The 27,493-nt window shown below is 40.4% G+C and overlaps 1 protein-coding gene across 4 annotated transcripts in view; it reads right to left on the bottom strand.

The window, feature by feature from the left end:
• The window catches only part of Pkhd1 (PKHD1 ciliary IPT domain containing fibrocystin/polyductin), a 466,475-nt gene that overhangs the window by 305,034 nt on the left and 133,948 nt on the right, over positions 1 to 27,493 (bottom strand). For all 4 annotated transcript variants that reach the window (XM_028868108.2, XM_037199703.1, XM_037199704.1 and 1 more), the window contains one exon: positions 8,084 to 8,240. In XM_028868108.2, the coding sequence (XP_028723941.2) occupies positions 8,084 to 8,240 (157 nt within the window). The remainder of the gene's footprint in view (positions 1 to 8,083; positions 8,241 to 27,493) is intronic.

The raw sequence follows: 27,493 nt of genomic DNA, 5'->3' as shown, positions 1-27,493 counted from the left end.
GTAATTACTTGGAATAAAAAATGATAAGTTTTAATTCAGAAATGCCTATAGCTATTGGGCATCCTAACATAAAAGAACAAAAAGCATAATTACTGAAATGAAGGCAAAATGCCTATTTCCACCCCATCTCATTAGTAATAAGTGATTAATTCTCTTCTGTGTTTAACAGTAGCCCTAATAACAACAAAAAAATGTTGGCAGTTAGAAATATGTACAACTGACAGGACTTGCTTGGCATGATGGGGTTCCATACCCAGCACTTCACTGTGATGTCTGCCTGTAATCCCAGCAATAGGAACTAGAGGCAGAAGGATCAGAAGTTCAAAGCCCTCTTCAGCTATAGGAATTTAGAACCCAGCTTAGGCTAGAGACTCCCCCTCAAGAAAACAATAAACAGGAGAGGGCAAGGAGGAGAGAGATAAAGATGGCCCACAAATTAAAGTTGTGTGTCTTTTTCTAATTAGAATAAAATAATACTGAGGAGAGGCGGCAAAATAGCTGAACAGGTAAATGTGTTTGCACTCCAAAATAAAATAAAACCACAGTAGATATCTCTGAATTTCTTTATCATGATCACAAAAATCTGGCTTATTTCAATACAATTTAAGAATAATTAAAAGAAGAGGAATGGGGTGATAGCGTAGTTGGTAAAGAGCTTGCTGTTTAGAATTCAGATCCCTAGTACTCACAAAGAAAGCTAAGAGCAGCAGAGTAGATCATCCCAGCACTGAGAAGGCCAAGACAGAAGAATCCACGCAGTCACCGGCCAGCCAGTCTAGCCAAGTCAGTGAGCTTCAGATCCGGTTAAAGACTCTCCCAAAAATAATGTAGAGAGAGTGGTTAAGGGGCAATGCTGACAACGGATACTCTGCTCCCACCTGCACACTTACACATGTAAATGCCATAATATTTCGGATTTTTGTTCCCTACAGTCTTTTGAAGGAACTATTCCAGCCTTGAAATTTTTCCTAGTTTATCTCAGCCTGTAGATGGAATGAGAAAATTAAAGAAAATTTTACTTGGCTCCTTTTATGATTCTATGCATGGTTATGAAAAATGAAGGCCATAAGAGACATTCAGAGACTGAGTTGCTCCTGGTGATGGAGAAAATGATTTGATCTCATGTTGAGTAGCTCCTTATTATTTTCCAAGTGCTTCTGTACATACTATGGATCAAAATAGAGCTATAGAACATAAACCACATATTAAGAACTGCAGTTCTTCCTTTACCAGTAAAGATATTCCTCTACATAGTTCAGAAAAATAAAAATAACTTGGTAATGTATTTATGCTGCTGAGAATCCATAGTTATATATGTGTACATTTTGTATACCTGTATATACACACACACACATATATATATATATGTTTCATATGTATGTATGCATGGACATGCATATGCATCACTGAAACAACTAAGGAGACTAAAAATAAATTAATTGGGAAAGATAATATCCAAGAAAGCAGGAATTATTTTAATAGCTGCAGTAGATTTCACCCAGACCTTGAACTGTATATCATTTACCTGCCTGCTCATGCAACAATCACCTCACAGCTTTTGGGAAACCATTATCTGTTCCACACTGTTCTAAATCCTGACTAGAAAACAGTCAACAAATTAGTGAATATTTTTGGTTTGAGGATTATTGCATGAGGAGAAACATACTTTGCACCAATGAGTACATTTAAAATATGGCATGAGATAATAAAATCATGACGAAAGAAAGCCAAACCAACCTCCAGAATCCTAAGAGGGGTTGCTGCAATTTTGGAAAAGTTGCCCTGTAAGTCCTTTCTGACACACTGATATTTCCTCAGAGAGCATATATACACAATGGGCAAGCTACATGAACCCAGAGGACAAATATTCTAGGCAAAGGACATTAAGGGTGGCGGTCTAAGGGCCGGTGGATTCAGAGAAGGGCTTATTTGAAGTGTATAAGGATGACAAGAACAAAGAAGAAATCTGAGGTTAATAAACAGTAAGGGCTTTGGATTTTACTCTTGGTGAGAAGTGAAGTCATTGTAGAGTTTTAAAGAGAGAAGTAACAATAGGACATGACATACGTTTAGAAGGCACGAGCTACACCACTCCTGGGCATATCCCCAAGGGATGCTCAATCACACCACAAGGGCACTCACTCAGCTATGTTCACATCAGCATTGTTTGTAATCGCCAGAACCTGGAAACAACCTAGATGCCCTTCCACTGAAGAATGGACAAATACATTGTGGCACATATACACAATGGAATACTACTCAGCAGAGAAAAACAATGACATCATGAGGTTTCCAGGCAAATGAATGGACCTAGAAAAAAAATCATCCTGAGTGAGGTAACCCAGACTCAGAAAGACAAATATGGTATGCACTCACTCATAGGAGGATACTAGATGTGGAACAGGGATGGCTGGACTGCTACTCACATCACCAGTGAGGCTACCTGGAAAACAGGACCCCAAGATCACCCAATGATGGAGAAATGGATGAGATCTACATGAACAGCATGGACATGAGTGGGAGCAATGAAGGGCGAGGGTCGAGGGAAAGAGAGCGGGAGATCCCACCTGGATCAAGAAAAGAGAGGGAGAACAAGGAATAGGAGATGATGGTAAATGAAGATCACATGAGAAAGGGAAGAAACAAAGTGCTAAAGAGGCCCACAGAAATCCACAAAGATACCCCCACAAAAGTCTGCTGGCAATGGTCCTGAAACAGTTGGGAATGACCTACTCTGGTGATGGGATGGCCAAACACCCTAATAGTTGTGCCAGAAATCCCATCCAAGGACTGAGGAATCTGGATGCAGACATCCACAGCTAGGCCCCGGGTGGAGCACTGGGAGTCTAATTAGTGAGAAAGAGGAGGGTTTATATGAGTGAGAATTGTTGAAACCAAGGTTGGATAAAGCACAGGGACAAATAGCCAAACGAATGGAAACACATGAACTATGAACCAAAGACTGAGGGGACCCCAACTGGATCAGGCCCTCTGAATAGGTGAGACAGTCAATTGGCTTGATCTGTTTGGGAGGCATCTAGGCAGTAGTACCAGATCCTGGGCTCATTGCATGAGTTAGCTGTTTGAAACCTGGGACTTATGCAGGGATGGTTGGCTCAATCTGGGAGGAGGGGACTGGACCTGCCTGGACTGAGTCTATCAGGTCGATCTCAGTCCTTGGGGGAGACCTTGATCTGGATGGAGGAGGTGGGAATGGGGGTGGGCTGGGGGAAGGGGAGGGGGCAGGAAGGGAGAGAACAAGGGAATCTGTGGCTGTTATGTAGAACTGAATAGTATTGTAAAATAAATTTAAAAGAAAAGAAAATAGAAACTGAAAAAAAAAAAAAAAAAAAAAGAGAAGAAGGCACGAGCTAATAGCGATAAGGTTAACCTTAGCACATAGCACAAAAGGCAAATTGCAAGGACTTCAATACAAGGAATCTTATTTTCCATCCAAATAGGTGATTTCAAAAGTGAGTTTACTCCTGTATAGAATGGGGAAGGGCTCCTGAGCTCTCACCCCCAGCTAGGAGCTATAGAGAGCTGTTGGTTGCTGGGGGAGGGACTGTCAGGTTTCTTCATCAGGGTTATAGCCACAGGTAGGTTGACCATGCTCCTGTGGATGATCTCACAGCCATGTACATATGGGTTACCCACTTAGACTCAGAGGCGCATTAAAACAGGAAGTCGGGAGGGGTTATGGTTTAGGAAGTAGATCTGGAAAGAGTGAGGACAAGGAGTTGGGGGTGAGTATGATCAAAAATGCTAGTGTCCCTGTGGTATAATTGAGCATCCTTTAGGTATATGCCCAAGAGTGGTATTGCTGAGTCTTGAGGTAGATTGATTCCCAGTTTTTTTAGAAACCACCATACTGATTTCCAAAGTAACTGTACAAGTTTGCACTCCCACCAGCAGTGGAGGAGTGTCCCCTTACTCCGCATCCTCTCTAACATAAGCTGATATCAGCATCTTTGATCTTAGCCATTCTGACAAGTATAAAGTGTTATCTCGGTGTCATTTTGATTTGCTTTTCCCTGATGGCTTAAGATGTTGAGCAATCCCTTAAATGTCAGGAATCCACAAGGATGACCCCACCTAAGACTCCAAGCAATAGTGGTAAGAGTGCCTGAACTGGTCTTCCCCTGTAATCAGATAAGTGACTACACTAACTGTCATCATAGAACCTACATCCAGTAACTGATGAAAGCAGATGCAGTGATCCACAGCCAAGCACTGGACTGAGCTCCTGGAGTCCAGTTGAAGAGAGGGAGAAGTGATCATATGAGTAAGGAGGGGTCAAGATCATAATGAAGAAAACCACAGAAACAGCTGATCTGAGCTAGTGAGAACTCACAGTTCCTGGACTGATGGCTGGGGAACCAGCATGGGACCAAACAAGGCCCTGGGAATGATGGTAACAGTTGTGTGGCTTGATCCATTCATGGGGCACCGAGTAGTGGTGCATGAACTGGCTTTTTGGAGCCTCTTCCCTATGGTAGACTCAGCCTTGAAGCAGGAGGGAGGGGCTTGGTCCTGCCTCAACTTGGTATGCCAGACTTCGTTGACTTCCCAAGGAAAGCCTTACCCCCTCTGAGGAGTGGTTTGGGGGTGGGATGGGGGGTAGGTAGGGGGTAGGCGGGAGAAGGGGAGGGAGGGAAGGAGAAAGGGGGGTTGGTATGTAAAATGAAAAAAATTTAAATAAATTATAAAATGCATTGCATGCATGTATGAAATTCTCAAAGAATGAATAAAATATTACAGTTTTTTAAAGTGGCCATTTCAATACTACCATAGCAACTCCAGAGTCATCAAGGTCCCGAGTTCATTTCATGTTCCTTCTTCTCCATCCTTACCAAATGACCTAATGATCTAATATAGTGGCTGATTCAGCTGTCACATTTATGTAACAGGAAGGGAGAAAGGAATAAAGTACAAACATGCCCCCTACTGCATCATCTCTACTATAAGAAACTTCTCATACAGCCCATGCAACTTTCCTCTTGGATTTCACTGGCCAGTTTTTAGCACAAGACTATGCCCAGCTACAAAGGAAGCTAGAACACACAGCAGTTTAAAAATCGTGCTGTAATAAATGAAACTGTAATACTGAAACTGGATTCTGAAGAGAAAAAAAAAGCTTAAAAGCACTGGGAAAAACTTAGAGGCAGTCTATAGTAATTCAGGTCCAAAATTACAGTGATCAGGAAAAAATGATGTAAGTGTGGATGTATGTAACACCTAGTGAGGCTTAAGACAACAGGAATCACTGTGGTGGGTTATAGTAAAACAAAGAATGAAGTCTGTCATTAGGCTGGCTACTAGAAACATGGACTCTCAGCAAGTAAGGTAGGGAAGTTCCTCCAACTTTGATTATCCATGTGATCAAAACTCAAGTCTGGAAAAGATGGCATGCTCTCTTTAAGGTGGGTGGATATACATGTCTGAGAATATGTGGGCACGTTCATGTAGAGGTCAACCTTGGCTGTTATTCTCAGAAATGTTATGTGCCTTCATTAAGATAGGATGGCTCATGCCCTGGAGCTCACCAATTAGGCTAGACTGCCTGACCGGTGAGCCCCAGGGATCTGCCTGTGTGTGTCTCCCTGGCACTGGGGTTACAGTGCATGTCAGTACACCTGACATTTTCATATGAGTTCGGGAATGGAACTTGTGTTCTTATGCTTGAACAGCAAACATTTTACTGACTTGTGTTACTTACCATACCTCAAAACCGGCGTGTTCTGAATCCTCCCCACATTTCAACTCTAATAACTTCTCACTCCTCATTTTACATCACTGCCCATATCTATCAACTGCCTTCGATAGAACTAGAAACTTCAATCTGTCATATTTACCCCCCTAGTTATTTTCCTTTTGGCAATATTGCTTGTTACTGGCATTAATAGTTTTCTTCACTTTTCCTTGTATCTCAGGGAATTCTCAGGCCACTTAATAAGCATTCACAAATTATCTGTTGAACAAAATTTGATCTTTGTCTTTTTCTTGTTCTCATTATTTCTAGATCCACAACTCATGTCTCTATGATAAAAATCTCAGTTTCTCTGGAGGCAACACTCCTCCCTGCAAAGAACTCCTGCACACTGAGTGTGCAAAAGCTGATATCCCCTCCTTATCCTTCCATTCCCCAGAATGAGAGTTTGTCCTTCCAAATACAGCTCATTGATTCTACACAGCACAAGAGTGAAGTATTGTCTAATCTAAGAAGACCATGGGAAACCATACATGTGGGTTACTTGCAGCTACGAGTCAATAGAGAGAAACTGTATACTTTCTGCACATGGCCCTTCCTTTCCCCTGCCCTTTGAAGCCAATCTGATGCCTCTTCTTTCATATCTTGTCCTTTCAAGATTTCTTGAATAAACATTACTAAGAAATAAGCATATACCCAGAGACCAGACTTAGAAATCCCAGACTTGGAGCTGGAAAGGTATTCCCAGGTGGTTGTGTCAACAAAAGGCCAAGTCCCTTGAGCAGCAGCAGAGTATCCCATCCTCCAGCATAACTCAGGTTCTATGAGAATGGTCCCAACGAAAACACTGGAGATGCTGTTCTAAGTCTCTAATTTGACTTTGTCATTGCTAGTCTTCAGGATATTCACAGTGACTGATAGACTGACATAAGCTACTTATGTACATATATATATATATATATATATATATGTGTGTGTGTGTACATACATACATATTCTCCATAGCCACTAAGCCACACACATACATATATACATACATACATACTCCCCACAGCTACTAAGCCACATATATACATACATTACTATCCATAGCCACTAAGCCACATTACATACACACATACATAATACTCTGATAGCCACTAAGCTGCATACCTACATTTATATATATACACATATTTTATATACATATATATATACACATACTCCCCATAGCCACTAGGCCACATACATGTATACATACTACTCCCCATAACCACTAAGCTGCATACATACATAAATACCCCCCATAGCCACTGAGCTGCATGTATGCATACATACATACTACATTCATTCATATATACACATACATACATAGAGAAAACACAAAGGCAGGGCAAAAACCCAATATGACAGACATTCTGCCTCTTAAAGGACACTAATTAACTGACTTGACAGAAAACTTCTTCTCGCCTGGGATCAAAAGGAAAATAAAAGCAGCTTCTAGAATAAAGAATGCCACAATAACTGGCCAGAAAAACTTGACTCAGTCTGTAAGAAACAGATCCCGAGAGTACTTTATCTAACCCTCTTCCAAACGTTTGGTTGTACAGATATGTTCTTAGTAACAAGGGTACATATGTGCATTGGTGTTCAAGCATTTATACTTAACTACTGGTGTTTTGGCCTCAAGTTTTAGAGACATCCATAACTAAGCATTTCTCCCATACAATGAGCAAAGGCACTTTCATACTTATTTCTTATTATCAGCCCCTAAAGCGGGCAGTGTGTTTTGTTATCACTTAACAGTTACAAGAATAAATACACGAAGAGATGAAGTGACCAACAGCCACGTGGTAGATGAGTTGAAATCTGAATTCCCAGGCCCCTCCAACTTCCTACACCCTAGAGCTATGTGGATGGTTTTGCACTAAGGAAGCCTATTTATATGACTTTCCACGGGACCAAGAAGTCAAAACCACAACAGGGTAAACGCAGGAAGACATTGCTTTCTTGGCAGAGGATTTCAAAGGCAGCAGCATTAACCAATTTCAAGGCATTTTGCTATATTGTGGGGGTTGCCCTGGATAAGCAGGACTACAAAGCACTTGGGCAAGGCAGCTGCTCCTGGAGAACACTATTAACTTTCTTGTTTTTGAAAAAAAAATGAAATAATTAAGCTCTGAGTTTTAAAAGAACTGAAAAGAATGGCCTCTTACTTTGAACTTCTCTGACCATTTCTTATGTTTCATTTTAAAAGCAGGACTCAATTTGGTTTCAAAATAAATTGTCAATCAAATGTTGAAACATCTCCAGAACCTTCCCCCTTCCTTCCCCTTCCCCATGAGTGAAAGACTCGCAGGGGACGACGCTACTTGCTGTTCAAACTCCACAGACCTTTAATGTGCAGCGAGTTCAGGAGGCTTGTGTTCACATCAAGCAGCAGCAGCTGACTGGTCTCCACTGTGACGTTGTCGCCATCGTGTGGTACTCTTTGGGGAAACCAACTGTGAGGCCTGGACCACCTCCGGCAGAACTGGAAGGAAAAGTTGCCCTGGAAAGAGATAATTTGGCTTGTTTCTTATACTGGGTAGCAAGACTCGCAATGGAAAATGTTAAATGCCTCAGTAAAAATTCGTCACCCTCTTTTCCTTGGACAACTAATCCAAATAGAGGAAGAATATGAACAAGGATAAGTGATGCCTCTGTGCTCAGCTCCAAAATTTTTCTTTTTTTTTTCTCAGTGCAGGCTCCCTTGAACCTAACAGGCAGAGTTGATTCCAACTCTTACTCTTACAGATAGGTATTAAATCTTGTACAAAAAAATCATGGATAACCTGGGCTAGAGAGAATTAAAATGTTCTCCTTGATGGCTGGCATTTTGTTTTATGTAATTGGGATCATTTTTCACTGACTCTGCCACCAAGTATCCCTGTGGTATAGGGACATTCGGCTTCTGGAGTACTCAGATCTACCCCCCACACACACACACCAATGTGGCCCTTTCCTCTTCTCTTAGTGAGTTGTGTTAAACCAAGCCGATACCTGCACAAGTAAGAGGCAGACTGACTTTAGGTGACAGGCTGAATAGCCCAGTGGTTTAATTGAAGGTCAGAGGGCAGCACTGAGGAGAATCATCAGGCTTCAGTTTTACTCTCAAAGCTTTCGGTTTTCTTGTTCAATCATGGTCACTTTAAAGCCACAGGCTTTCAAAAGCAAAGACATGAAAGTCACGGCACATGAGAGACTTAGCGCATGTCTTATGTAGTTCTTGAGCTGGGTAGGAAGATAAATACTTAAAACTCAGAACAGAAACTGTGATTTCCTCAAGGTAAAGTATCAGCAGGTGCATGCCTCTGTACAGTTACTGTCATACCAAGATGGAAATCCTGAGCTCTGCACACATATGTACCTAAGAAGTCCTCCCACAACAGGTTAGAGGCAGATTGGAGGCAGTCATTAAGAAGGGAATCTTGCTTTGGGGACCTTACCCCTCATATTGGGTCACCTTGCCCAGCTTTAATACACGGGGAAGTGCTTAGTCTTACTGCAACTTGATATGCCATGTACTGTTGATACTCACAGAAGACCTGCCCTTTCCTAAACAGAAATGGGAGGAGGAGTGGATTGAGGGGTGGGAACAGCGGGGTGGGGAGGGACTGGGAGGAGAGGAGGGAGGAGAAATAGCAGCCCAGATGTAAACAATTAAATAAATATATATATTTTAAATTACTGTTAGCATCTTGTCTGTTTATGTATGTTTCTTAATTTCTAGAAACAAGCTTAGAAGTGAAGGGGAAATTTAAATATATATATATATATATATATATATATATATATAGAGAGAGAGAGAGAGAGAGAGAGAGAGAGATTAATTGCTGTTAAAAAAGAAAGAAAAGAAAAGGAAGAAGGAAACCCTGAGCCAAACCATCACAATGAATATCTGCAAGTAAAGCAGAGTGGACAAAAGGGTCCACTGTGTGACACACCACAGCTCCCAGTGCCACTAAGAGACATGAAGAGGTGCTGGAAAAGCAGGAAAAACAGAGGAGTGAGGCGGAGTTTTTGGTTTCTTTGTTTGCCTTCTTTTCCTTTTTAATTAATATTTTTAAATTTTCTTCCAGAGGACACTATGGGGGTGAGGGGTGGCTATGGAGGAACTGGGAAATGAGCGGGACTGGGACGCATGATGTGAAATTGCCAACGAATCAATAAAAAAAATTATGTTTAAGAAAAGGGAGTACAGAATAAAAGAGAGACCATATTTGTAATGCTAATAATTATACTGACATAGAGAATTGTGCCCTGGAGTATTTCTGAGAGATAAACTAGAATATGATGTTTCTTGAAGAAGTAGTATATTTTCTAAAAGAGAATGCAGACCCCCCCCTCCAGGTCAATAGTCCCAAGATGTAGACTTAACCTAATCACCATGGGGCTTAGGAATTGGATAAAGCATGACTCTTCACTTTTTACATCTACATAAAAAAAAAAAACCTAAAAGCCTAAAGTTTTCCACAATTTAAGAAACTGTGTGTGTGTGTGTGTGTGTGTGTGTGTGTGTGTGTGTGTATGGTATAGCAATTAAAAAGGAGTACAAATGGAATGTGCTTGAGCATTGTTGGAAACCACAAGAGCTGCATCATGGTCTCCAAGAACAAGAGCTAGGCCAGCCTTTTCAGCTGATCCCACCATAGAGCTAGCTCTAGTGAAATAAAACCAACACAAAGGTAATGTTATATAATTTAATGTTACTTGAGTTTGAACCTAGAGCCTTCTACATGCTGGGCAAGTGCTCTATCATTGAGCTGCATTTAGCCTATAGCCCTGTCTTTACATTTTATTTTGAAACAGGGTCTTACCAAGTTACCTAAGCTGGTCTGGAACTTATGATTCTCTTGACCATATCTCCTATTAAAACAACAACAACTGCTAGGATTCCAACCTATACCACCATGCCTGTATTCCTTCATGTCACTCATGCCAACACAGAACGCAGAAAGGAAGGCAAGCAGGGGGAGACTGAAGAGGGAATAAGTTGGAGAAAAGCTGTAAAGACGGAGATGGCTCTATCAGCTACAACACTGGGTGAACCAGGTTATCTGCACTGTCATCCAAGTCTTCATTAAAAGAACTGGGAAAGCTTGGCTATCTAGGCCAGAGATAGAACAGTTGTAGCAAAAGCCCTTCCTTTCACTTTGCAGATGATGTTTCAAACAGTGTTTCTCAGCTCAGCACTTAATAAAATACAGACCCTGCTCACTGCCACCCCAGAGCCAGGGAATCAGAAGTTCAGGAGGTAGAGTAGAGGCACTTGTCACTCAGATGAGAATCTGGCTTCAGGGTCCATTGGGCTAATCAAGGCAAGGGCCAGCAGGGAGAGACATAGATCTCAAAAAGGGGGAACCATGGAATTTGCACCTACATGACACTCAAGCTCAAGATCAGTGATCAAGGTCCCCCGACAGAACCAAGTTAGGCAAGGTGGTGTGAGTTGGACTCAAGGGCATGTGAAGACTTCAGCAGCACAAGCCTTATGTGTTAATCTGGTGAGCAGATCCATAGCCCAGCCACAGAACTACAAAGGAGCTGAAAGCTCCTGACACTCAGTAAAAATATCTGGATCAAGCAGACATTAATTAGGTACTTAAGGGCATCAAAGGAAAACAATTCCATGGTGTCTGCCATCGATTTGAGAGCATTTTTAAATTGCTACAATTAGCTCTACTAACTACTATCCAGCTTGGAGTGAGCTTGGCCTGGCCTGGCAGCCTTTCTGAAACTATTCCAGTCCATCCCAGCCCAGTGGATGGGAAGATGAAGTGTTGTTATGTCCATTTTGAGGCTGAGGAAATGGAGGCTCAAATGTGTTCAACTGAAGACTGGAGTCATGTGAAGCAAATGCCCACTTGAGACCTTTTACTCCTGTTTCCTCCTGGGATGGATGCCCTTCCTAAAATATTGCTTGGCTTACCCCATTATTACATCCATGCCTTTGCTCAAGTATGGCCCACTTCCCTATAACTGTTTCCTTCAAAATTCAACCTTAGTCAACCCTTCTCCCTATCATTCTGGCAGGATATCATAGAACTCCTTCTACATTTATTTATCATTTCTTAACCTTATTCAAATAATGCAGGGAGGTTATTTTTGGTCATTGTTATGCCTCATTCTGCTAAAAAAGAAAACTGCCCCACTACAAATTATTTCATAACTCACTAAAGTACTATTCCATCTACTAATCCAACATAGGTCTTATAGACATTACACATACTCACGGAGACATGGATATACATGAACACATACTACACACATTATACCCTACACACTATACACAGAGTACATAAACGCACACATACTACACACACTATTAACATACACAAACACACACACACATACACACACACACACACACACACACACACACACACCTTTCTAATACAGTGTGTGTGAACTAATGGGTGCTTAAACCTAAATTATCAAAGCTGCTGCATTTTTTTTCAACTGACTGGGTTTGGTCTATATACTTTCACATGCCTTTTGCTGCTGTCTACTCCATTTGGAGACAGCCTCGATGCCAGAAAAGGAGATTCAGATCCTCCATTTTCCCTATGATGTCCTGATCCAATTTTATTTCCTTCCCTTTAAGTTTTTCTATTAAATGTGGTAGATATCAAATGAATATCAGTGTTAATTACTCAAAGTCTCGAGTGGCTAGGAGCCCAAATTTCTCTTTAGCATAGTAAAGTCATAGAGAATATATACACTCATTGATAATTCATGATTTTGTATAAAACAAGGACTAAATACTCGAATGTCAAAAAAAAAAAATGTGAGTGTAGCCTAATCTATTTAGCAGGTACCTGGGGAAGAAGAGGAACAAGATGAGCTCAAGATTACAAAATGTCAGTGTGATCTGGGCTGGCAAGTCCTCTGCCAGAAGGATCGTCATTCTCCACTTTTACACTTGACAGTGTTGGTAGGCTCACTCCCAATAGAAGACTCTCAGGGTAATGCCCTATGGACAAGTGGGGAAGGCTCCCCTTTCGATATATTCATCCTCTAACCCACCACCCTTTGAGCCAATTAAGGAAACAATTCTGACAGAATTAACACAAGGATCTTTGTCAATACACATGAAATCCTTCCGTTGATAACAGCAGGAGGTTTCTGGTTCCCATGATGCCCTCTGTCGCATACATAAGTCATAGGTCAACGAAGGCTTCACTTCCACCTCACAATAATCTCTTTCCTCTATGACTTCCAAGATGCTCAGAATTCAACTTTAGTTTTCTTCTTGGGAAGACAAATAAGTCACTTCTGTTAGGTAGATGGAGTAAATCACTTCCTCACAAGCACAGAGAAAGAACTGTACAGGACAGAACATACCTTTGCATGTTTATCCAGCCCCATATATCCAGCCCCAAATGAACAACAACAACAAAAAAAAACTAAATAAGTAAATAAAAGTAAAAGGCCAAAAGCTCCCTGCCTCAGCTAGGAAGCTTATGCAATTTGTTTTCTTCTTGGTGAGTGTCAGCACTTCTCGAAACTTCGGGGAATGTGCAGTGTCTGCAAATCTTCCTTGTCACCTTAAATGGGCTTGCACCTCCCTGAGAGCTCTCTTGAAAGAAGTCATTGATCAGCAAGATAGAACATCAGGCAAAGGAAGGGCCTATGTGAGTGCATGCGCTGAGCTAGGGTGGCAGGAGAGCTGAGGCGAGGGGATCTCTGTGGTCATAGCTGCCTGACAAAGGCAAGGAAGACACTTCCAGGTGCCTCACCAGAAGGCCTTCTTGCATGGCGTACAAGTCTTGGAAGTGGAAAAGACAGTCCCTGCAGCCGATGTTTTTCTCTACCCTTTACCCTCCCTCCCTTAGTCTCGTCAAAGCCCTTATCACCATATCGTGCAGCGTGCATGTATTCATACGCAAGCCTGGCCCTAGCAGACCATGAAGCTTCATAGGAGCTTCTGAGCTTTTGTTATAGCCCTAGGACCCACAATGCCTGGCACACCATGAGTAGCCCAAAAAATAGCTCTTAAAGAAATGAGTGGCCAGACCTCCTTTGGGTTTGTAATAACTACACTGTAATTCAAAATATTTTAATAATCACTATAATTTGATAAGATGAAAAGTTTAGGTTCCAGCAAGAGTTTCTTTACAAAGAAATATTTTTAATTGTTATGAAACTAAGTTTATTTGCCTTTTCATCTGATAAATCATTCATCATTCTACATAGAAGTCACTCTTTGAAGCTGACATAGGTACCATTCATAGATTCTTAATTAGTGGCTTGTATATCTACATGTTTCCTAATTAACTGAGAATTTGCATTGTACAGTATTTCCCACTTTTCATTGTTTTGTTTTTCTTGCTTTTGCTACCTAAATAAATGATTGTCTTCATGCCACTTAGTAAATAATAGTTACAGTCCTCTAACCATTTGACTATACCAACAGTCACATTATATTGCTAAGTGATATTAAAAACTGTTGGCCAATTAAAATTCCAAACATTTGTGTGAGTTCATGGGAAGACAAGTCTCTAAAATTTATGACCTCCTCCCTGTTTTAGAAGTGCTTGTATTTTCATGGAAAAAAAGGACAAATACCAAGATAACTAAAGTGTTACAGATTCAAAACTTAAAAACATAGACAAGGGTACCAGGGGCTCAGGAGAGCTCTCAGAGGTGACATTAATAAAATGATTGCCTCTTCTTTTTTTAGAGCTTGACACTAAAAATAAATTTGCACAATCTAAAATAATTTCAGGTAGCTGTGAGACCAAAAAAATATTCGTAGTAGAAAAGCCAACCATTTGCACATTCCAGGATTACTAATGAAGCCTCGACCTGTAATCTATTAACCCTTTAGAAAATGCAAAGCAAATTGAATTTATTCTTCCTGGAGTCCCTCTGACTCTTGATCTCTTTCTTTATGCAGTATTTATGAATCCTCCTCAATGAGAAAATGGCGTGGGAAAGTCCGTCTGTACATCCAGCACTTCCCAACCGCTCAGAGAAATGCCAAATAATCTCTTGCCAGAGAATTCTACCTACATCCAATCTATTCTTCCTCTTCTGTAGAAAACTGGGAGATTTTAACTTCCTCTACTGGTTGAATAAACTTCTGCCTTCATGATTTCTCAAAGATTACTGCTACCAGCTCAATACTTCACACATATGAGTTACTAACATTATGAGTTTCAGAGGACTATCATAGTCTACAAGGAAAATAAATTCCCAGAGCCTCACCTTCTCCTCTACTTGAATTATCATATCTATTCTAGCAATGCCTCTTCTGAATTCTAAGTCTGAGGATCATTTCACTTGCTTGTAATTGAATGCCTCAAAAGTCCAGGCATGCCACTATGCATTTTACTCTCAGGGTCGTTAATCTTCAAAAAAAAAAAAAAATTACAGGGAGGTATTACTTTCCCCACTTAGTGTTTAATCTTAAAAACAATAATAAGAATAATAGGGCTGATTTACTGAGTCCACTCAGCAGGTGTTATCTTGCTTAATAATCATAGGCTCCCTATAGATTCCTTGTCTACCACTCCGGAGTGATAGATCCCTACATCCAACAAATATTTATTGAGCACACACCACACCTCAGGCACTGGTCTAAGCACAAAGCACAGAAAACCCCTGATGGCATGGAGCTTACTTTCTAGCAAGATCACAGATAAATATATAAAATGAATAGTTTGCCCTGAAAGAAACAAAAAAAAAGTCAGGGTAAAGTAGATCAGAAATGTCAGGGTGGTGGCAGGAACTATTGACATTGAGTGACTGGCTACATAACTCTGATAAGAGATTGAAGTAGAAACGCTGAGTGTGAGCCCAAGGCTAATGGAGCAGGGAGTGACCCTGAAAAACGAATGGGCTTGCCTAGAGTGTAGCAAGGACAGGTAGGGTGTCAGGGCCTCAAAGGGGGAATGTGGCACTTCCTGCTACAGACCATTCCTGCTGATGCAGTGAAAAACGCTGAGGAAAGACCTAGTCGATATCAAATTTTCATATGCCATGGAAGAATTACATGAAATATTCAGTAGTACATAATGGCCTTCAAACTACAGCCCAAATGTAGACTATTCAGTTTGATACTGGTGCACAACATTAGCGATTCACTTCTGTTATTTATGGCTCTTTCCAGGTCACAACAGGGACAATATGACCAGCAAAATATAAAATATTTGTCATATAAATCTTTGAGGAATGGTGGATTACTCATATACTATAATTCATATTATTGGGATGATACTTACAATGTGCTTACTCTAGCATATGTATACTCCAACAATATTGAAGAACAATCAAAACAAAACTTTCTATAAATAAATATAAGTAATTCTAACTACACTAATAAAGAATGTTAAGATTAGGAATGAAAACAGCATAGTAAAGAATATATACTTAAGTGCCAGAAATTAATTTAGCCCCCTATTTTCTAGTAAGTGATAAGCTAAGTCTGGGGAAGTTACTAAAGGTAAGTGGAAACATGCAGGGGTATGTGTATGCCTAAATGTGTGCATGTGTGTGTTTGCATTCTCACACACAGAGTCAAATCTGAAGATTGACAGATACATGCTAGCCTTTTTCACAGAGCTGACACACTGCCATTTAACCAGCAAGCGTGCTGCACATGTTTCTGCTTGCAGTCACTAGTAAGAGACAAGGTTAACATTTTAAGTGATGGACTACAACATGTTATTTCCCCATGCAATAGACCCGTGACTGCACTGCCTTCGAAAACACTTAATTTCAGTGATTGAATACACAGGAGCGCACTTTCCCTGCTATGAGCCTTTGACAGCTTCTCAGTTCCGTACACCAGGGGAAGCATTTTTTTTCCTCCTTTTCATTTTTGTGTCCCCTTTGTACCTGAAGGGAAGCAAATGAATGTGTCATAGCAAAGAGAAGAAGGAAGAAACCCAAAGAATGAAAATCCAGTTTATAAGCATCAGTGTCTCTTACCACAAAAGTATTCACTGCCATCTGTTCTAATTGCTTCCAATGTTTGGGCTGCCATTTTTGTACAATAGAAATAATGATCTCCTCAAGGGCAAAAGAAGAAAATCAGAAATAAACAAAAGTTGATTACCTATGCCTCCCAGGCTAAAGGAAAGGCTGCAGAGAACAATCATTTAAGAGAGTGGGCAAGGCTCTGGTTAACACAAATTGAGTCCCCTTAGTGGCTACTCCTCTTTTCCTCTTCTCATGTCTTTGGAGGAATTTTGTCCATAGCTCACAAGGGTCAAAGAACTAGTACAGCACATTTCTGGGTCTAAAGACACTGTAGAGCAATTCCTTACATTTTGATCAGAATCAGGAATGGCTAAGTCTCCTAAAATGCCTCAGCTTTTAACAAATATTGATTACAAGGCTGGGTATTCATTCAAAATTTCAGGTGACTTCATGGGTTGAATTCTTCAAGGAACATCCCAGTCCCCAGTCTCTTAAAGGAAAACAGAGCCAACTGAGTCTCAGAAAACTCTCCAGGAACAAAAATAACCCAGCCTAGGTCCATTCCTTGGACACAGTGAAATGTGTGGAAACAAGAAAACAGTGACAGATGCCAACAACAGCAGCAGGAGAAAGATGATTCCACAAAGGCTGAGTCTAGGGATCTCCTCAAACATACCACCTATATTATTATCAGAAATTCAGCAATGCCCCAGGACCAGCCACTACACACAAGCGCGCGCGCACACACACACACACACACACACACACACACACACACACACACACACACGAACGCACGCACCACTATACAGACCTTAGCCATCAGGGAAGATGTAAATTAAAACAGCACTGAGGGGCTGGGAGGTGGCTTTATTGGTTAAGTGCTTGTTCCACAAGCATGAGGAGGAACTGAGTTTGATCCTCAAGACCGACACAAAAATCTAGGCGTGGTATCGTTGCTGCGAAGGCAGAGAAAGGATCATCCCGGGGGGCCTTATTGGCCAGCCAGTTTAATGGGCAAGCCCCAGGTTCAGAGAGAGACTCTGACTCAAAAAATAAGGTGGAGAGCAATAAAGGAAGGCACATAGACATCACACACACATAGTTCTAACCACCTTGGCATTCCATTTCATCCCAAATCAGAATGGCTGTCATCCAGAATACAACAGCAACAGACGGTGGCAAAGATATTGGGAAAGAAGAACACTTGTTTACTACTGGCAGGAATGCAAACTCATGCAATAATTATGAAAATCAGCATGGATGGTTCCCCTAGAAACTAGAAACAGAATTACTGGATGACCCAATGATAATATTCCTGAATGTTTACAGAAAAGAAATCCAAGTCAGCATTCATCAGAGACACCTGCACACTCTGTTTATTGCAACACTATCTACAACAGCCTAGTCATAGACTGAGCCTAGGTGCCAATTAACAGTAAATAGAGAAGATATGTGTACAAAGAGAGAGGGAGAGAGGGAGGGAGGGAGGGAGGAAGGAAGGAAGGAAGGAAGGAAGGAAGGAAGGAAGGAAGGAAGGAAGGAAGGAAGGAAGGAAGGAAGAAAGGAGATTATGTCTGTCATTTGGGGGGAAATGGATGGAACTGAAGATCAGCATGTTAAGTAAAATAAGCCAAACTCAGAATGATAAATACTGTATTATTTTCTCATATGTGGAAGCTATATTATGCATGTGTGTGGGTTTTGTACATATTCATGAGCACACACACACACACACACACACACACACACACACACACACCTTAACCTTAGTGTGTGTGTGTGTGTGTGTGTGTGTGTGTGTGTGTATTCTGAAGGGGAATCAAGATGATGGAAGGAAAGAAATGAGAGGATAATGAGGAGGAAACAGACAAACATCACATACTTTCTCTCAAAAGCAGACAAGAGATTCTAAGGGCATGGAAGGAAGCCAGCATGTATGGGGGAAGTACTGGAGAGGTGAAAGGAAAGTCATGTGATATCTATGTGCAATTATTTACATGAACTGAAATGTCATAATGTAAACCAGTATCATGTACACTGACTAAAAAAAAACTTATTTTTAAAAAGTGTAGTGGATTTGACCTAAGGTAAGTCATTAAGAGTGATTTTTCCCACAGGCTCTTGAAAGGGTACATCGACCATGTAGCTTGGACCCAAAATCAGCCTTTATGAGGTATGCAGAGCTCCTGGACAAAACTCAGCAAGAAAATGAGGCTCCAAGTTCTAGAGACTTGAATAACTAGCCTCAGCAGACATACTACATGGACCTAGAAGATGGGCTGAGCTCCAGATGGGGATATATCTTGGCTCTCACTCTGACTTCAGCCTTAGGAGACCTCAAGAATTGAACTCAGCTGCTCTGTGGAGAACTGTAACCTGTCAAAATTACAGTTTGAAGTTTCTAAGAGTGTAGTCATTCAGTAAGAATCAATGGAAACCTACTATGCTGCCATGATGACCTCCTTTGGAGAATAACTTTCACGAAGAAGGAGAAAGAGGAGGAGGAGGAGGAGGAGGAGGAGGAGGAGGAGGAGGAGGAGGAGGAGGAGGAGGAGGAGGAGGAGGAGGAGGAGGAGGAGAAGAAGAAGAAGAAGAAGAAGAAGAAGAAGAAGAAGAAGAAGAAGAAGAAGAAGAAGAAGAAGAAGACTTGTCTCCCTCTTTACTGAAGTTATTGCTCAAAGCGCGTTCAGTAGCAAGATCATGTTGGAGGCCAGTTTCAGGCAGGAGGCTAGCCTGTTCTTATAACATAGATGACTCCACACACACAAAACATACAGCATAAAACTTCTAGATTTATGATGCCAAGAAGTATAAATGAAGACCTGACACAGACCTTTCATTTACTCAAGAAGAGTTTTGAGTACTAAAGCTACACCATAAATACCACAAGGATTCCAAAGCTATCACAACCTCTCTCTAACTGATGTTACCAAAGCCAAAAATCCTCCTGATGCCAAGCATGGCCATAGTATGTGCCCTTCAAGAGAACCAGAATTTCTCAAAGCTCACATATTATATTATTTGTGAAACTATTTGAATATAGGTGATGTTAATAGCGCTACTCTTTAATGGGCATTGCTTCCTAAAGGGAGCAAAGGAATGAACTTGTATTCCCTCACTTAGAAAATAAACTGGAAAAAGTGCAGAGGATAAATGACTGTGGGTTGTTTACCCCAACTGATCAATCTGGAACACAACCCTTAAACTAAGGCTCAGGAATCATGGAGGCAAAGGCTGAAAGGTGGCAAGATCCAGAAGCCCAAGGCACCGCTGCTAAATAGCCTTAGACATGACATGGAAAATGCATTTATGAAATCTCAAAAATATGTCTTCCTGAACAAGATCCGCATAATGATATCAGTTGACATGCCAGTACAAACAGGGGGAATTCCACATGGTCCCATCCATAGATGAAGTGCTACAGGTGATGACTACAGAGAGAGGGAGAAAATTTCCTCCAGGGATGAGCTACAACATAGGTTGTCTGATCCCAAGAGATCAGCCCGGGACACATGTACATATGAGCCACAGTAAGTGGAATCAATAGGTTGACATACTCACACACATATGAATATTCACATACATGTAACAGTAATAGTTAAAGTAGAGGTCATTCATTCAAAAGGGAAGGGAGACACAGGAGTTGGCCTGGAGGGAAGAGAAGAGTAAGAACACAGTGTTCATGCATGTCTCAAAAGAAATAAAATCTAAGACTTCAATAAAAAAAGAAAGGCGATTCATTGCAGGCGGGAACCAAACCAAGAAACCCATCTTATACCTGCTTCTTCACAGACCTTGATTAAATGCATTTACTTACACACTTTATAGGGAGGACAAAGGAAATATCAGTTAAGGCTAATAGACCACTTGAAAGCAGTATTGTGCTTTATTAAGTATTCATATGGACATTGCTGGGTTTCTGATAAGGCAGAGGCACACAGTGTTTCTTGTCAATGCTAACTCCCAAAATTACCAGCCTTATTTTAGGAATGGGGAAAACCACACAGCTTAGTTCTCTAACTGGGATGAAATCTCAAGTACCTCGAATTTGAAGAGCTTGCCTGTCCCCTGAAGGGCGGAGGCCCTTCTAGTAAACACCAGTCACGTTGTTCAAAATCCCCAGCATCTTTTGTGAAATTCACCATGAACCATCCATTGCAGTATGTATTCCTACAGTCATAAACGCATAATTGAATTTCTAAGCTCTTAGAGCCCACTTTCAAAGCCATTGTCCTCCTGGGTCCAAATGCATCTGCCACACATTGTCCCTTTTCTGCCAAACCTTGTTGTTTAGTTCCAGATGCAATGAATCACTTACTGACTGGAGTGATATTAAAGGTAAACACCACAGTTAAAATGTAGAGATAATTAAATAACACCAACTACCACTAACAGCAGTCCAGGCAAGGGAGGAAATAGACCCAGAGATTTCAGATAGAGGAGTCTGATGGAAACACTCCACTCTCAGGATCAAAACCACATGCCATTTGACATGATGGGGAAATAATCTGCTTTTTATTTTTTTTTTAAGTTTTCATATGCAAGTGATCAACGTGGAAAGCATCAGGTGGTGACATGATTTAGATGTTCTGGGGATTAAAATATCCCAAAATTTAATGTCCATATATGTTGTGCATCAAAATAATATATTTAAAGTTGTTTTATATGTATACATCTAATTTATTGCTTAGACTACAGATAAACAAAATGAATGTAATACATATATTCTTCTCTTAATAAACTCATCTTCAGAGAAAAAGCACATGGAAAAAATCATTTCTAGACCCCTTCCAAAAGTTCACAAAGCACAGTATAATTTTCAGATAGACATGCACTTTAATCATTTGCTTTACAGTCACCTGGAATTCATTGTATGCAATTCACATAACGTATAAACATGGACTTATAACATACACATAGTAAGTTTGTACAAACACTTGGAAACCTTTCCATAGTATGCATCTCTGGAAGTCAAAAACACAGAACCCTCTGCCAACAAGTTCAAAAGCCAGAGACCCCCACAAAACAAGCCTTAAAGCAGCTACCTAGGGACTGAAGGAGATCCCGGAACTTGTTCAATAAACCATACCAGAGTGCTAGCAGAAGCCACACCACCTCTCAGAAATAAGTACAAATTGCCTTTGCCCAGAATCCTCCCAACTTTAGGGAATTGCCCCTTTGCTGAAAATCAATTGCTCAACTTGTTGGGAATTAATTATTCATATGGTTCCATCTTGGCTGTTAGAAAACAGAAACTTCTTTCTCCGTTTCCCCAATGAGAAGAAATAATGCTTTCAGTACCTTCCTGTATTACTGCAGGGCTTAATGAAAGTTCAGCTATCTGTATCAATATCTTGTTTTATAAATGCAAAACAAGGTCACCACTACAAGGTCACTCAATGTATTGAGTAGGAGTAGAGCCAGGGAAAAGGCCAAATCAAAATAAATGTTACTTTTCTTAATATTTTAATTTAAAGTTAATTTTTAATTTTTTGAAAATTTTTTCTTGGTAGCACATCCTTATGTCCCTCAGATAAACACTGCTTTGATAGAGACCATGGCAAATCTGACAGGCCTACACCACCACTTCCCTCATTCCCCAGTTCCAAATGACAAATCTCTGATGTTCCACCACCAGATAAAGTTTCCCTTGACTGGCTTCTACACAGAGCACTACTTGGTTTTGCTTTAAAAAACTGACAGCATGTGGGAAGAAAGGACTACTTTGTTATATCATTAATCACATGAACCATAAATAACAAAATTTCCCTTCCTAGTCTCCTCCTTCCTGTGATATTCAACTGACTATCAAGCTGCATGGACAGATCAAGTCAAAACTAAACCTTACTTAGCTTCAAATAGTATTTTTAAATTCTTGAGCCAACTTGAGAACATTTGAAGACAAGGCAATGAAATCACCATGGAAAGTTTGCCTGATGCCCTACAAAATGATGATAAAGAGGCACCAACACACACAAAAAAGGTTATAAGATAGAAGGTGAAAACGGAAAAATAAATGAAGCTTGGTTACATAAGCTCATTTGAGTTTCAAAGATAGAATTTAGGTTACTACAACTTATACAGAATTGTTTTTGGTCTTGTTTATATAAGAGAAACTTTAAGACATTGTATTTGATGATGGTTTGTTAGATATGACACCAAAACCAGCAACAAAGAAGACACAGATAATTAGACTTTATCAAAATTAAAAACCTTTGTTCACTCAAATAAACTATCAATAGAGTAAAAAGACAGCCATGGAAAGGGGGAAAATATTTGTGAATGGTGTATCTGATGTAGGATCAATATTCAAAATATATAAAGACTTTCTATATCTCAACAGTTCAGTTTTCAAAGCAAACAATACTTTAATGACAAAGAAGATATGCAAATGGAAATAAGAGCATGAGGACAGTTTAATATCTTCAGTAAAATCCTAATCAAAACTATAATGAAATATTACTTAAAACCATTATAAAAGTTACTATTAAAACAATCAGAAAAAACAAGAAGGTTCTCAAGAATGCAGAAAAACTAGAACTTCAATATATAAACATATATATAATATTTACATACATATGTATCATAATACATTGTACATGCATATACACAATATATATATACATCATACATACATGCATTATACACACATACATACATATGTGCATGTCCAGTGGGGTAACCAGTATAAAAAGTAGTACTGTAGGTTGTCAAAAAAGTGAAATAGAATTAGTCCATGATCTAGCGATTTGGGATATATATCGAAAACAAGTGAAAGCAACATCTTAAGGAGACCTGTTCATAAGACCCATGCTTATAAGCAGCATTGATCACAATATACCAAAATAGGCAACAACCTAAGTAACCCTCAGTAGATAATGCACAAAATATGATAGGCGTAACAACACCATTTGGGCTTAGAGAAAGAAATTATGATGAATGCTACATATGGCATTGATGAATTTTGAGATGGTTTAAGAGAAATAAACCAGAAATCCAAAAATAAATATTGAATTATTCCATCTCGATGGGGTCTACAAAACAGTCAAATTCAAAAGCATAATGGTGTATGCATACCAAGGGCTGAAAAAAACAAAAAGGGGACTCTGCTTTTCGTGGATGTGGACTTGACATTTAGAAAGACATGCCCAGCAATGAAACATACTCAGAGCTACTGAACTGCAAACTAACAAGGGTAAAGATGCTGGGTGTTATGTTATGTGCAGAACTAGGGGAAAATATGTTTCCTTGTGTTTAATAAAAGTCATCGACATTCTTGAGTTCAGTAGTCTTCTATTACAAGGCAGATTAAAAATTAAACCTATCCAGTTTGGACATGTTTCTATGGAACCCAGCCTGATGCTGGAGAATTGCAACACATTCAATCTCCTCATTTTCAGTTCAAGACAATGGAGCTCTGGGAAGTCAAGTGACATTTTTAATATCCAAATAAATATCCAGATAAAAGAATGAGAAAACAGAAAAGGAACCCTTCAGTATGCATGTCTGTCTGGTGCCCTGTAATTATGTTTGCTGGCTGTCTTAGTTACTTCTCTATTGCTGTGACAAAACTCCATGACCAAGGCAACTTATTCAAGAAAGTGTTTAACTGGCCCAATGGTTTCAGAGGGTTAGAGTCCATGATGGCAGAGACATGACATGGTGGCAGGGACAGCTGAGAGCTCACATCTTGATCCACAAGTAGGGGCAGATAGGACTAACTCAAAATGGCATGAGTCTTTGGAAACCTCACAGCACTTTCCCAGTGGCATACTTCTTCCAGTAATGTCATACTTCCTAATCCTTCAAACAGCCATCACCTAGAGACTAAATATTCAAACCTATGAGCCTATGGGAGCCATTCTCATTCATCACCTCCCTGGCACATGGCGTTTCTGTGCCTGTGCATGCACAGGTGTGTCCACCAGCCCTCCGTGCTCTTGGTCCACCTTTCTTTCTACTCCCTGACTCCCTGTGCAGGAGTGCATTGTTCAGTCTCATTCCCTACATCTTCATTCATGTCTGTCATTTCTATTCCATCAGCTATTGAAGGCTCTCATCTCTTTCTGCTATGGAAATGTATTCTTCAAATACCAGGTCAGCCCTCTATGAATCTTTTGCTAGCAACTTATCATCACAAAGAAGGGCTTCTCCCATCTGCCTTGTGCTTCCCTGGGCTTTCATGAAAGGTGGGGTACTTAGCCCACACTTCTGTATCATATTTGATAATGGTGGTCCTGTCCATCACTGCTGCTGCTACAGCCAAGGCAGGAGAGGAACTGCAAGAGAACCAATTGACCTGCTTACTTGGGAATGCACAGGCATGACTCATACTGGCCAAGTCTACCTACAAATAGCTGAAGTTGTCGCTGCCTAATAACAGAAGAAACACACACACACACACACACACACACACACACACACACACACACAGAGGTTTAAGAACAATTTACATATTACTGCTGGAGATAAAAAGGTGAGTGGGGTCTCACCAAAGGGTAGTCATCTGGTATGGTCTAAAGGGATCTTTTCTAAAGAACAGATTGGGTTGTTGGGAGAGAAGGGAAGTTCTTATCCCAAAACTAGTAAGTCAGCCAGTCAGGGCTGCAAATCCCAGACTGTCAAAGGGACTTCCCACCCTTAAGAGAGCCAACAAGGTCCAACTCCCATGCAGATGACATTTGCCGGAATGTAGCTGGTCTTTCCATATAAGCTATCAATTACTTTGTCTTCCCACAAATTTACTTTTCCCTGGTGCTTAATGGCAACACTATCAACCTGCCACCCCCTGGTTCCCACCCCCTGCAACAGACAGGTACACATATGCATGCATTCATACATGCACATGCACAGAGAGAGAGAGAGAGAGAGAGAGAGAGAGAGAGAGAGAGAGAGAGAGAGAGATGGCTTGCACTTCCCACCCCCAAAATTGAGAATCTATTGATGTAGAATCTAGATGAGAACCTGTTGTGGAATATTATTTTAACTATGCAACAATGTGTTACATTCATTTATGCTGTTGAATATTATTTTAACTGTATAAAGGTGTGTTACATTTGCCAATGCTGCATTTATGTAATGATGTAAGGATGTGTGTTTAATTATGTAAAGATGTGGTGCATCTGTCTCACCTTGCCTGCTTAAGGCACCTGATCGGTCTAATAAAGAGCTAGGCATGAAAAGTGGGGCTGGCAGACAGAACAAATAGGAGGAGAAATTTAGGATCAAGAGAGAAGAGAAACCAGGCAGCCACAGACAGCCAGATATGAGAAACAGTGAAAGTAAAATATCCAGAAAGAAAGTAAGAAAGGTAAAAAGCCCAAGGCAAAAGGTAGATATAAAGAGAAACAGGTTAAGTTAAAAGAGCTAGCCAGAAACGAGACTAAGCTAGGCCGAGCATTCAAAACTAATAAGTCTCCGTGTTATGATTTGGAAGCTGGTTGGTGGCACAAAAGAAAAAGCCTGGTACAAGAATCAATTTCCAATGCCTAGAAGAAAAAACTCCAAATTCAAATAATATAATCCTGAACCCCAAAATCCACACTCCAGCCTCATCTCCCACTCTTTCCCATTCCTCCTCCCTCGGCTTCCACTGTATCCTGCAAGTCCTCAGACTGTGCCGAGAGATGCACAGCCTCCTGAGGTATCAAGACTGCACTCATGGCGGCTGGGCCTCATCTCCCCTGAGAATATTTTGTGAGGCAGGGCTCCACTTCCAACTTGCCTGTTAGGATTTCCCAAGCCCATGAGAGTCTTCCTTTTCTCATGCTGCCCTGCACTCTGCTCGGACTGGGTTTGTGCTCCATATCATGCCAGTGCTTTATCTTACTAGACTCTGAGTTCTGCAAGGTTATGGCCCTGTGCTTTACATTTCAGTAACACATACCTGGCACACTGAGTATCCTTCCCAGACACTTCAACAAAATCAATAACTCAACAAAATCAATAAGCCTGGGGACTGATAAAACAGGCCACCAAAAATGACACAGTCAGTTAGAGTGACGTGAAATTTTACAATTGCTTTGTCCTCTCTTAAAATTAATATTTTTAAGATTATATATACACACATATATATGTTCATTTTTGGCCTGTGTCTTTTACCAGAACACCCCTAGACCCACTCCAGTAACTTGATAGCAATTATTTGCAATTTTCAGCCCCTATTTGCATGCAGATAATTAATGTGTGAGAGTCCATAAAATTGATTTTTCTCCTAAGTTAAATATTTCAAGTTCAATGTTGTTAGGGTATCAATTAATGAAGTTTTACTAAATCTAACTCATAAACATTTACTGAGCCAGGTCCTATGGAGACCCTGAGGACAAGGAGATAAATATAACACCCAGCTCCCGAGAAGCTCATCGTCAAGAAGAAACTCAGAGGAACACATCATGACAGTAAGGGAGGGTTGTTTCTTCTTCTGAAAGAACAAAAGCTGGGTGTTGACAAGAGAAAGAGAGAAGGAAAACAACTGAAAGCTAGAATATTTTTTAAGAACCTCCCAGACTATAGTCCCACATGCAGAAATATGACCATGATATATAAGGCTTTTAAAAGAGACCACACAAACATTTAATTCCCTGAACATTACCTGCCCACTCAACATGGTCTTATATATAACATTAAAACCTTTTTCTGTGAGTCAAACACTAGTGAAATTCAAAGATAACTAAATGTGGCCCAAGTAAAGAAAAGAACAGGATTCCTTTAGATTTCCGGGTACAGACGTGTTTACCAACAAATGACTTTCATTAGTATAACAGTATGTAACCAAATCAGCCAACTTCTTAAATCTATGCAAATCACTAAGGATAGAACATGGTTATCTTATGG

The sequence above is a fragment of the Peromyscus leucopus genome, chromosome 16_21 (assembly GCF_004664715.2).
Source record: "Peromyscus leucopus breed LL Stock chromosome 16_21, UCI_PerLeu_2.1, whole genome shotgun sequence".
NCBI lineage: Eukaryota > Metazoa > Chordata > Mammalia > Rodentia > Cricetidae > Peromyscus > Peromyscus leucopus.
Note: the sequence above shows the minus strand (reverse complement) of the source record. Positions and strands in the feature narration are given on the sequence as shown.